The 12,718-nt window shown below is 32.2% G+C and overlaps 1 protein-coding gene across 1 annotated transcript in view; it reads right to left on the bottom strand.

The window, feature by feature from the left end:
• The window catches only part of CLOCK (clock circadian regulator), a 109,030-nt gene that overhangs the window by 41,633 nt on the left and 54,679 nt on the right, over positions 1-12,718 (bottom strand). The window contains exons 7-9 of the mRNA XM_023532130.1: positions 11,468-11,616; positions 8,536-8,627; positions 3,269-3,358 (exon numbers count right to left, since the gene is read on the bottom strand). Coding sequence (XP_023387898.1) covers positions 3,269-3,358; positions 8,536-8,627; positions 11,468-11,616 — 331 coding nt within the window. The remainder of the gene's footprint in view (positions 1-3,268; positions 3,359-8,535; positions 8,628-11,467; positions 11,617-12,718) is intronic.

Genomic DNA, 12,718 nt, shown 5'->3' with positions numbered 1-12,718 from the left:
TAACATGTTTTTAAATAACTGTATTCCTTGTGTATAGGCATAAGAAACAAAAATTCTGGCCCTATCAAATAAGCTTTCATAACCATGTAACTATTCAAAAACTTCTAAATTGTATTTTTGCAAACTGCATTTATAGCAGACAAAGATTGTACTGACTTTCTTAAAACACATTTGTGTTTACATTTCCAAACTATCAAGGAGAGTAGAAAAGGCTCATCTAGTATCTTAATGGTGGCACTTTTAGTCCTGGACTCCTTTAAGCTGTAATGTGGTTAATTATCTTCCCTTTATTACTTGGTTAAAAATTTAATATACTCTCTCTGAGGAATACATTTAAGCAAGTGTAAGAATATCAATCTTAAGTTGTAAAATTTTACAAATGTTAAGTTTGCAGAATAAGAGACGAACTTTGTGTCTTGGCTGTTCCACAAAAATGTTGCACTATTAAGTCCAATTCCTCTGTGTTTCATGTTCCTTGCTGATAACATAAAAGGGCTGAGCTAAGGATGTCTAAAATTTCTTCTGGCACTGAGATGGTATGACCCAGTAATTTTGTCACAGAGAGCCAGATCAGGAGGAAAAAAAAGCATATGGTTACTTTACAATCTCAAAATAAATAAAGCATTTATGCCTGATTGTTAGATCCTAATAGGTTAAAATGTGCTTAACTTAATTTCATAAATATGAAGAAAACGTTTTTTTGCAGGATTTATAGTATCAGTTTTATAATTTTATAGTTAGATTTAAATCTTAAATTTAAAAAATTTTAAGTCATACTGACCACTGATTAAGAAGCAAGTATTAATTTCTCAACAGAAATGAATTACATATAAACATAAAGCCAAATTTAGGGATTTGCTAATATTCCTTCCCTTCTGAACAAAAGCGAAAATTCTATTTTAGACAAAATAGGTATATATATTAAAACACAAAGAAAAGGACATCATTATTTCAAACTCTTTGTTTAGTATCTGTTATAGTTTAATTATTGACAAACCAAAACAGAAAATTATACATTTTTTCCTTAGGTGTTTGGATCCTCAATATTTCATTTTCTCTAAAAATGCTTCTGTTTGTTTTCAAACCATCGAATAATATGTCAGCAATGTCAGTGATGTGAAGGAAAATGTCTGTAGTAACTGATAAGCAGCTAAAAAAAATTGTATTAATAAAGAATACTATTAACTCAGTATGGAATGAAATGGGTCTGTTAGATAAGCAGCGATCTCCTCTGCCCAAAAAATTCACCTGCCAGTCTACTACTGCTTTAGCTGACACAAACAGAAAAAAGATGCAGAAGATGTTAATAACAAAAGAAACTGGATATGCGGCATATGGGAATTCTCTGTAATATCTTCTCGATTTTTCTGTAAATCTAAAAACAGTTCTGTATACTTTTATAATTTTATTAACCATGTCACCCCAATAAATAAATAAAATGAAATAAAAACAGTTCTAAAATGGAAAGTTAAAAGAAATACAGGAAGGAATGGGAAGGTGAAGAGGGTTTTCATTGAAGGGGGAATATTAATGATCAAACACTTGGGTCCCAACTAGATTTGTCACATGTTGTCTGTTTCAAAAAGCAATTAACCTCTCCCTCACTAAAGATCTAATACCAATGTGCCATTAGGAGGGAATTTTTTAAACAGCCACATCAAATAGCCTACTCATTTTCGTACATTCAACAAGTAATTACTGAATGTCTCTGAGACACTAGCTAGTCCATGTGAATACAAAGTCTCTGCACTTAAGAAGCTTAGACCTACCATAATTATCCAAATAAACAAAAAAATTACAATTCACTGTATGTACTGTCATGATGGCAGTATATATAAGGTAACAGAATAGAGAGGAAGGGCATCTAATTCTGAATGGCATTCAAATAAAGTGCCCAAGCAGCAGGCTTTTAAAAAGTGTGACCATACTGCAAATGATGCTTTGATTACAACTAAATTTTAAAAAAAATTTTTTTAATTAAAAAATTAGTTTCTATAAATACACAACTGAAAAAAAAACCAATACAACTGTATATTGTTTAAAACCTTATAATTACACTTTTACTTAAATTATTTAATCTTATCTTAATCGTATGTTAATCCTATAATGGGTTTCTTTTCCTAGCTTTTTTCAATATGTAAACATATTCCTTAAAGAGTTGCCCAGAAAATTCAGTTAATAGTCTGTCCTTTTCTCTGCCCACATTAGTTTACTTAAATGTTGCTATAATCTCTTTGTTTACTCTCAAACAATTTTTATATGTTGGGCTAATCACCTACTATTTGAGCTTACTGTTAAAGGAAGTCCCTAGAAAAGCAGTAAAGCCAAGTCATTTTCTCTGTGAGCCAAAGAAATTACCAAATTATTTACCACCTGGCTTTCAGTAAGAAATTATCCTTTTAGAATTTGGCCTTTTAAATGCAGAGTCCGTTCTCTATACAAAGTATGAAGTGGCAGAGTAATCAAAGGGAGGAAAATATTGCTTTTCAATTCTCTTGAAAGAGACCTTTATAAAACAAGTTACTTTGTATTATAAATTTTCAAGAGGCAGGCATTTTAAGTGTTATTTTTAAGTCCTTTAGAGTATTTATACCATAAACTACATCTTAGATAAGAACATTATATATTAAATAAAAACTCTGAATTCATAAAAATTGTTAATTGAAGCAGAGCTCCTAGCATAGTGTCTGGCACACAGGAGATGTTCAATAAATTACGTAGAGTAAAACAACACACATAATTAAGGTATTCATCATCCTAATCAAAATTATAACATATAATTCTAATTCTGTATCCTTTCTGTCATATTGATAACAAACTGAATATGGCCATTATCACGTTATCAATTCAAGCCAGAGAGCACAAAAGTTCTGTATCCTTTTTTTTTCATGTGTCCTTATAAGTCATTCTTTTGAGAAAACTGTGAGTTGTTCTAGCTGCAACAAGCATCTCCATAGAAATTTAATGATTTTCCAGATATTCTCAGTGATTCAGCAACATCGTCACCAGGCTGATTAAAAAGGAAACACTAAAAAGTCAGCATTAGAAAAAAGGGAGCAGTAAGAACAGAGGTTAGATAAAGCGGTCACTGAATATTTAGTTACTACAGATTAGGGAGTCATGATTGACCTGAGAAAACATAGACCTATTTAGAGCTTTCCTCCCCACTCTACTCACTGTACAACACTGCTCTGGAGGTAAACTTCCTAGTGCTTCGGAACATTTAAAACAGACATTAAGAAAGAAGGCACAAGATTTTTATACTTACTGGTAAATGTTCAAGTAATGAAGTTACACTCTCAGACACATATATTATATTTCCATCTGTCATGATTGCTAAAAAAAAACCATCAAGAGCCTGAAATTAAACATAATGGTCAGTTAAATGAAAAGAAAAAGGTATTTTCACATGACAGAAATAAAAATCTAACTTACTAAATGACAAAGGAATTAATGTGGATATTTCCAGAGCACTGTTGAATTGCTAGCTTTTCTCCTCTACAATACTGTAGTATATAGACCTTCGTGCATTTTTAAATGCTCCTGGGGAAAAAGAATCACTCTATGGCCATCTATTAAACAGCTTGTTTCTAAAAGACAGACTTAATGTTCTACTTTTATCATACACATTTTACCTTTATCTTTATCATATGAATATGGCTTTATTTGAAGATGCTAATATTTCCAAAGCATACATGCCATCAGTAAAATGTCTTCGGCACACAAAAGAACACATTATCACCTTTTGGATAAATTAACAGAGAGGCGTATGACTGAAGCGTAGAGAGATACATGGGGAAAAAAGTGAAAGGAAAATAAAGATGAATACGTAAGCTGAGGTCAGATCATGAAAGGCCTTGAATACCAGGTTAAGACAGTAGAACTTTGTTCCAAAGTAGTATGGAAGCAGTATGTAAAACAAATTTAGAGAAAAAAGAGAATTAAGTTAGAAAAATCTCAGCAGCTTCTGGAACAGTCAGGGAAGTTAATGAGAATCTGAATGAAATTAGGAGCAGTAAGAACAGAGAAGAAAGGACTTAGGGAAGCAAGCAGTAAGAAATGCAAAGCTAAGAGTTTAGGAGAGAAGCCAGGACAGGGGATACAATACTTAATAATAAAGCAATCTTGTACTTTATATATTACAAAGTTCTTTCCTTTTTTTTAATGTAATTTTAAAAAATTTTAATTAAGTTTATTGGGGTAACATTAGTTAATACATTATATAATTTTCAGGTCTACATTATTATTTGACATCTGTATATTCTATTGTGTGTTTACCACCCGAAGTCCAGTTTCCTTCAGCTACCATATATTTGATCCTCTTTACCCACTTTACCCTCACCCTAAATTTAACCACCTTTACCCCATCTAGAGAATCTTAGGCAAAGAAATGACACCTGAAGAAATGAGTTTGCAGAAGATGTGCATACCATAAAAATCCTTGGAACATTATCTACATGTGGAGATAAAGAGAAAGAAAAATACTAGAGAGAATGACAGAGGAGCCAGAAGAATTCAATAGGAGAGAATGAAAAGGCCTGAGAAGGAAGAGGGATGGTTCAGAGTAAAATGAGATCAAACAGGATAAGGAATGAAAAAATGAGAAATGAATCTGGTGACTTTCAAAAGAGTTATGTCAATAAGGAAAGTGAGTCAGACTATAATGAGATTATAGATGAGTAGATGATCAGAATATTATAAACCACTCTTTCAAGAACTTTAGAACTAAAGAAAGGAGAAATGGAAGTTTTAAGGGGACTAAGTATCAATGGAGGCATTTAAAAAAAAAGTAACAAGTATACTTGCAGGCTGAGAGAAAGGAAGATCCAGTGGAAAAGATGATGAAGATATACATCAGAAACGATATACCAAGAGGAGTTCCTTTTCCCCTATCAAAACAGTTATCACATTAAATTCAGATTTCTTATTTAATTATAGGGCTCGCTCAAGGGATAGCAATCTTTAGTAAGAATCATATGTATCTTCTTCAACACTGTATCTGCAGCACCTAACATATGTAGCAAACAGCAGAAAGAAAATACTTCTACATAATTTATGAACCTGGGAGTTAGAGCGACCTCCCTCTAATTCTAAGTAATTGTTGAAGTATATTGGAGAGAGATTTGGATATGAGAAAGAACTTATTTTGAGTGGATGCCTATCTTCTAGAATGGCTGAGACAAACTCATTCTTGGGTAATGTAGAAGGAAGGGATGAAAACCTTCTAATTTAAGTAAATTCATGAAATTATTTTTACAAAAATACTTTAGTACAATAATGCCAGTGTTATTTCACAAGGAATAAGGTCAAAATGATGTTAAGAACTAGCTTTTCTCATGTGAAGCTAGACTGTGTTATCTTTGAAAGCAAATTAATATTTACTATGATGATCTGTATTTGCTCTTAGGATATTTGCTAGGAGTTGTAGTACAACTTTCTTCTGTGAAGAGAATGAACTGAAATCACAACTCTTAATGATAATCCCACTCCTAGAAGCAGAGCCTGCCCCTTCCTCTTTCAAAGCAGGCAAAGATTAAAGAGAAAACTTTCCACCAGCATCTTGCCAAGTGTCAAGACAAATAAGGATCCAAGGCCCGACTTTTTTTGAGGGGAGGGATGCAATATAACAAACAGGTAGGTGAGTACACCAAAAACTAAAGGGGCCTTGAAGAGGGCCTTGAGGAGGAAGCCCAGAGAGATGCAGAACAGGGAGCAAGACAGAGAAGGATATCCTCACCTCAAAACTGAAAACTGTGACGCTTATCTCTTTTCCACATTGTACGATATAAGGAGAGGGATCATTAGTTAAAACTCCCTGTCTTTCTATTTGATTTACTTGACCCACAATGTAAATCTTTATTGTTAGTGAGTTTGTTTAATGTGGGGAAGACTGGAATGGAAGGGGACAGAATCTCCTTGTGGATCTATATCTAAGATGAGGCTGACATGGTACTAGCACTTCCCTTCCAGATTACTGGAGAGAATTGCCAGCTGCCAAGGGAAAAAACTATATACTAAGAAATGACTTCACATAAAGATGACTTTGCACAAAGATCTGGTCAGGCAAAATTGCCCTGATTTCCTTGACTATTCTATCTCCTCAAGGGTAGCAAGGAATATTCCTCAGACAAGAGAGACAACAGAGGGAGGGAGATATGGCAATGGAGGAATGGAGAGCGATAGCTAACACATAATAAGTTAGAAGTAAATTTTAAGACCTCAGTCTCAGTTCTTCCATTAATTAGCTACCTAACCTTGGACAAGTTATAAAATAAAGAGGCTGTGGTGAATGATCTAATCTCTTCCTACTAGCAGCTCTAACATTCCAAAATATAGGCTACACCTGAAATTTTGTTGAAAATGGTATCTGGACTTCCTATCTGTAATCTGATCAACATGACTAGCCAACAGTAACAAACTAGGTTAACTGGACCCACATTGCAATATATACAAACATTTATATACATCCTTCAATCTTTACTTGTTGTTGTAAGTAATGAAAATAACAAATACACTTGACATACTAAAAATAAATAAATATAACACCTTTCAGGAATGTAATCCTAAAAGCTGTGAGGATAATCATGACAACTAATTTACACTTAAAAACTTTAAATACACTTGTTTTCTCTGCTGAATATTATATATAATGTTATAATCTCTAAAATCGTTGACTTTTTAAAATACTTATCTACATATGTACTACATATGTCTCTGGCAATTAATAAAGATCTGTCCATTGTGAAGAAAAATCTGAAGACAATGCTTTTCTGTTCAGCTTATTAGTGAACAGGTCATTTATCTTCATTAAGGTTATTAATATATGAGTGTAGATATACCAATTAATGAATTTATAAGAAATTTTTCACACCAATAAAGCAGGGTAAGTAGTCAATGATTAACAATCTTATTAAACAATTTCACTGAGAATATAATCATAAAATTAGAGAAATTAAATGAGTTGTTATTTCTTTCCTTTCTCTGTTGTAAACATTAGCTGTGTGCATGCACCTTTCATAAACATATCTAAAGAGATAATTTTAGACGATGTCAAACTACTTCTTAGAAAAAACAACAAAATCAGAAACTATTATTTGGTTTATAACTTAAGTGTCCACTTAATTTAAAGAGCTAATTGCTGGTTACTAAGCTACAAGTTCTGTGCCATGACTAGCTTTCACTAAAAAGCTGTTTCATGAGCAGTAGGAGCAGACACAGGGGCTGAGGCCATGGATCAGAGGCTAGTCTACCTGCAATGAATCCCAGCTAAGTTACTGAAATTACTTTAGTCAAATTTCATAATACCTTTGTTCCTTGACTTCCTCCTCTGGAAATAAGAACAGGATACTAATAGTGTCTACTTCATAAGATTACTGAGGATTTACTGAGTTAATATGTGAAACATGCTCAGTTATTTTTCAGATTTTAAGTATATGTTTAAATATATACAACATATTTATATTCCAACACATTTGTATATAGTAACATTTAATATGGTAACATTTCTGCTCTATAAAGAATTAATCTAACAATTAACTGTTCCATCCAAAGTATAAATGGAAAAAACTCATATATTTGCATATACTGTTACTTCAGACTTTAGTCAACATAAAAGACACTTAAGACATGTCCATTACATATACATACACAACACAGATAAATGCTTAAAAAATAGACTCGAACAAAAACGATGAAAGGTGTACATTATATAACAAAATCTTCAGCCCCACCCCAATTGCTTTCTTCTACTCCATGTCTACTTTCGGCTATGTATCTGTTTTTCTTGTCCTTAACTGTTACTGCCAAGTTTTCTACTTACTGTAAGTTTTCAAAGAAACTTGATACTGAACTCTGTACTTTGTGTGAACAGATGATATGTATATTATCCTACATAGGAAACAATTAGAAGTATAAAAGTTTGATAGGTATGAGCGATTTTTGTGGATTTTATAATTACTATATGAAGTATGAAATTTTGCAATTATAAGCAAATATGCTGTTTTCAAAAATAAGTTTGTCGCAGAAGAACATTTACGATTTCTTTTCAAAAGTTTCTACTTAAATTAAGAGTTGCCTTTCAACGTATATTTCATTTGTTTTATATTTTCAACCTATTTATTTTCATTTTATGTTGTTTTTAGGTAGGTTTTCATGTATTTAAAAAATCCTATTGTCTAATAGGATACACTTCATAATAGTATTTAATATGTGATGAATAATATATATTAGTCATTTGAATTTTGGTAGTGTGGTCTCAGGTAAAGAACTTGGTAGCTATAGTTTTCTGACTTTTATTAAACCTCTCAAAAATTCAGATAATACTAAAAATAAGAAAATTTGGCATTCATTTACCACATAGTACTATTTGCTTGCAATATTTACATCGATTAATTTTAATTGAAGATATAGTTTACTGATTTACACTGAATTAAAACTTTTCAACATTAAATATTGTTAAAATTATATTAAAATGTTACCCTTATGAATTATTTTTTGAGAAAAATAAAACTTTCCAAAAATTAAATCTGGACATACCTCTAACATTAATTGTGTAAACTCTTCATTACTAAGGAATGTAGGTTTCCAGTCCTGTCGAATTTCACTAGCATCTGACTGTGCAGTGATTTCTGTAAACAGATTATTTGACACATTAGTGGCATAGTCCAATTACATGGTGGGTGCCTAGGGCAGTACAAAAATCCTACAAGTTGCCTTCTCTCTTTCCACTCTAAGATGAGAACCATAGGCAATAACATATATTGGTCTAGGTAGGTATCAAGAGGTCCAGGTTTAGGAATCATGAAATATTTAAGTTAATGTGGCAAGTTATCTTCTTGTATTTGGTCTCTTGGAAATACTAATCTCTTTGGTTTTTCTCTAGGGAGCTGTGACAGCCTGTGTTACTACAAGGCCTGAGATTTCCTTCCTGCTTGACACAATAACTAACAAGAATCAGAACAAGCGGATCAGATTAAGCATTAGGAAGACATTCTTTTTCCTCTTGTTTTCCTTGCCCTTCAAGTGGTAGAACATAGAGCAGACATAAGGACATAAGCCTGGAGGAAAGAAGCCAAGGAGGTCATTAAGTCTGTTTCTAACAAAGAGGATTTTAGGACTGCCTGCCTACTGCCAGGCAGAAAGGTATCTCCCAGTCTGAGGTGCTCTATTCTTAATTAATCATGGGGACTAAATTAAGATTTGGGGCAAAAACTTTATAGTAATAATCCCAGAGTGATTTTGCTTAGTGTCTCCTTGCATATTCTTAGTGGCAGACAGCTGGTCAAAAAATGGAGATCTCTGGGTTAGGATACACATTTTAACAACATTATTAAGTTTACTTTGCAATGTACTACTTACTAATGGATTTAGTTATGAGAAAGCTATTCATAAATGATCAGACATGAACCATTCAAGTGACAAATGTTTTTCCATTTTCAACTGCAGACATTTTCATTTTTAACTGCAGGAAAAATAAAAATCTACATCATAGATTTTACTCCATAAAATATGCGCTACTTTGCAGTAAAAAGTATGAACTAAGTTGTTTTTTTCTATTACCAGTTACATAAATGTAGCAGTGTCACCCCAAATTTACCATATTAAAAATGCCTGTACTAGCATAATGAAAAGTAACTAAAAAGTCTAGCTACTAATTGTGGAATAGTCATACTTTTCAAATTTACATCAATTATATACATTCAGGAAAAAAAGATTAAAACCCACAAACAAATCCCATCAAGTGTAGTTGACACAGGCTTATTTTATAATTATAATTATATTAAGAATTCCCTTTCAATTTCAGGTAGATTTTATTTTTGTGAGAATTATAGCCAATGTTGAAAACAAAAACAAAAACCCAACCTACTAAATGCCAAAATTAATCCTCAACTTCTTCAGGGGGAAAAGGATGCATATTATTTCATTTCATTCAACAATCATTTATTGAACTCTTACAATGTCTGAGGGGCTGAGTGTGTTACCTAATAAGGGACACTAAGGTAGTGAGAATGTTATATGTAGAGGTAAAACATAATGACAATAGTGGCAATAAAAATGAAGACAATATTGACATATTTAGAGAAGAATCAAGAGAATCTGACTATGATACAGTACTAAGGAAGACAAAAAAAATCCAAGTCTTTTCAGGTTTGAGTCCTAGGAGACTGAAAAATTGGTGGTATAAAAATATAAAAAGGAAAGCTGAGACAAAGAGGTGACTAGAGAAAAAGAAAATGAATTCATTTCTGGATGCACTGAGTTTGAGGATATGCAATAGAAAGATCCAGAAGTTATCTGGAAATAAAAGACTGAAAAGCTTGCATCTCAAAACACAAATTTAGTAGTTTAATAGAGAAAACAGTTGAAGTTATTAAATGAGATAACAAAGGGAATGAGCGTAGAGAAGGCAAGAGAATAAAAGATAAGATCTTGAGAAATGTTACATTTAGAGGACGAAGAAGTAGTTTCAGTAAGGAAGGAGTAAGTGAATGAAGTGCATTATAACAGAGGCCAAGGGGAAAGAAAGCCAGTGGAGGATGCATTAAATTTTCCAGTGTTTCAGACATATAGAAGAGGATGAGGTATAAGAAAAAACTACTGCTTTATTGGTGGCAGAGGAGATGGGGGGTAATGGCATTAGTGCAATGGACAAAAATAATTTCAAGTGGTGGAGCATAAATCAGGCTAGTCGTGTACCACTGAATGAAGTTTTGCAGTTTATTTTGCATCTGAAAAAGGAAATATCCTTTCACAAGTTTTCCATCTATTATCTGTTACCAAAATAATATTCCTTAAAATTTCTTTTCATGACGTCTTTAGTTAAAGTAATTTTCTGATTAAGAAACAATCAATTTTAAAGATAATGTTTATTTCCTAGATATATACTGAAACAATCTTTTTAAAAATGACATATAAGGCCCTCACTATCTGGCTCCTCCTACCTGTCTTTCAAATATGCCCATAACTTTCCAACTCAAACTATGCTCTAGTTACAATGAACTTTCTCTGCTTCTCTTTTGCACATGCTATTTTCTCCATGTGAAATGCTGTTTTTCTTACTAAATCTAAAAAGAAGACTCTGTTGAAAAATCAACTATTTTTAAGCCTTCCCTGCATTCTTTCCTGTATTCTCATAGCAAGTTTAAGGTTTACAAGCACATTACCCCTTATATTATTTGCACTGTAATTAGCTGCTTACATGTTTGTTTCTCTTGGCTTGAGTTAATTGAGGGCCAGGACTGTTACCCTGCACCACAAGAATCTAGGATATAGCAGGCACTAAATAAATGTCTGTTGAATGAAAGAAAGAACATACCAGGAAGTCTTTTAAAAAGCAACTGATTTCTTTCTCTTAAAAAAGGTTAGGAAGCATCCAATCCTAACCATCACCGCCAAGATTCTATCACATTATGCTTTAATAGAGAGTCTTATTTTTTAAAAAATCCATTTTACAAAGTTAAAAATTTACCTTTATGTTTTCGTAAAAAATCAATGCTCTTCTGCAGAACGGTAGATTTGTCCATCTTTCTAGCATTACCAGGAAGCATGGATCCCAGCTCTTTAATGAGAACATTAAATTGATCTCTACGTTTCTTCTCAGATTTGTTTCTAGATACTCTGATGAAATAAAAAAATAAGTAGTTTTCAATCTATTTAATTAAACAAATAGTTTAATATAATGCTCAATTTGGATACAACCACACAGTAAGTACTTTTGTCAATGTAGGTGGCAATAAATATTTATCTCCTAGTTTACCAGTAATATACAGTTAATCTGGGCAATAACTTTTCTTCCCAGTTTATCATTAAAGAAAATTCTACAAATTAAGCATCTGGCATACATGTTTTTATGAAAACGCCAAAAAGACAAACTGCATTAAAAATCTCAAGTTTTATTTAATCTAATATTTACCAAGAATTTGTATTTCCTTCATAAGGTTACTATGAATATTACCAAGATACATTTTGCAAAACTACATAAAATGTACATACACAAATTATTAAAAATTATTGAGTAAGAAAAAGTTATCCATTTGCTGTAAGTTTTAAATTACAAACAGAAATCTAAAAATGAGAATCTCCCTACCCTCAAGCTTACCCACATCTTCTTCCTTTTTAATTCTATATCCTAGCCTCCAACACAGAGCTAAATAATGTTTCCATATCTGTCCCTCCATTAGGCTGTGGGTTCCTTGATACTAAATCTCAAATTTTTTACTCTCAGCATGTAAGCATAAATCTAACATACAGTAAGCATTCAAAATCTATGTGCTAAATGAATAATTACTATATTCTATGTGTACAGTAACCAGTAAACAAACAGCTGCACTAAGACCTCTCTGAGACAAGTAAAAACAGTACAATTATTTATAGGGCAATTAACCATTCTATATCTCTAATTATCTGCTTTGTGAAGTCAGATTTTAGAATTGTTTTTGTTTAAGCAAAGTATACCTCTTTCCTAAAAGGTCAGAGGGTAATTTTATTCTATTTATTTGCTTTTCTGTAAAGAACAAGTATTTATTCTATATTAGTACTAGGAAAAAATACAAATGTATAAATCCCTTAAGAAACATGATAGATATTTACTGATTCCCTTATCAAATACTGGGTACTTGCTATAATGATAGAGACTATGTTAATAAGGGCTAAGGATACTAGAGAAAGACAAGACCTTTCAAGAAATTTACCTAATTCCTGTGGAAATTCAGGGGAACCA

This window comes from Pteropus vampyrus, unplaced genomic scaffold (assembly GCF_000151845.1).
Source record: "Pteropus vampyrus isolate Shadow unplaced genomic scaffold, Pvam_2.0 Scaffold77, whole genome shotgun sequence".
NCBI classification, from domain to species: Eukaryota; Metazoa; Chordata; class Mammalia; order Chiroptera; family Pteropodidae; genus Pteropus; species Pteropus vampyrus.
The sequence above is the reverse complement of the archived record's forward strand: the minus strand, read 5'-3'. Positions and strand labels throughout refer to the sequence as shown.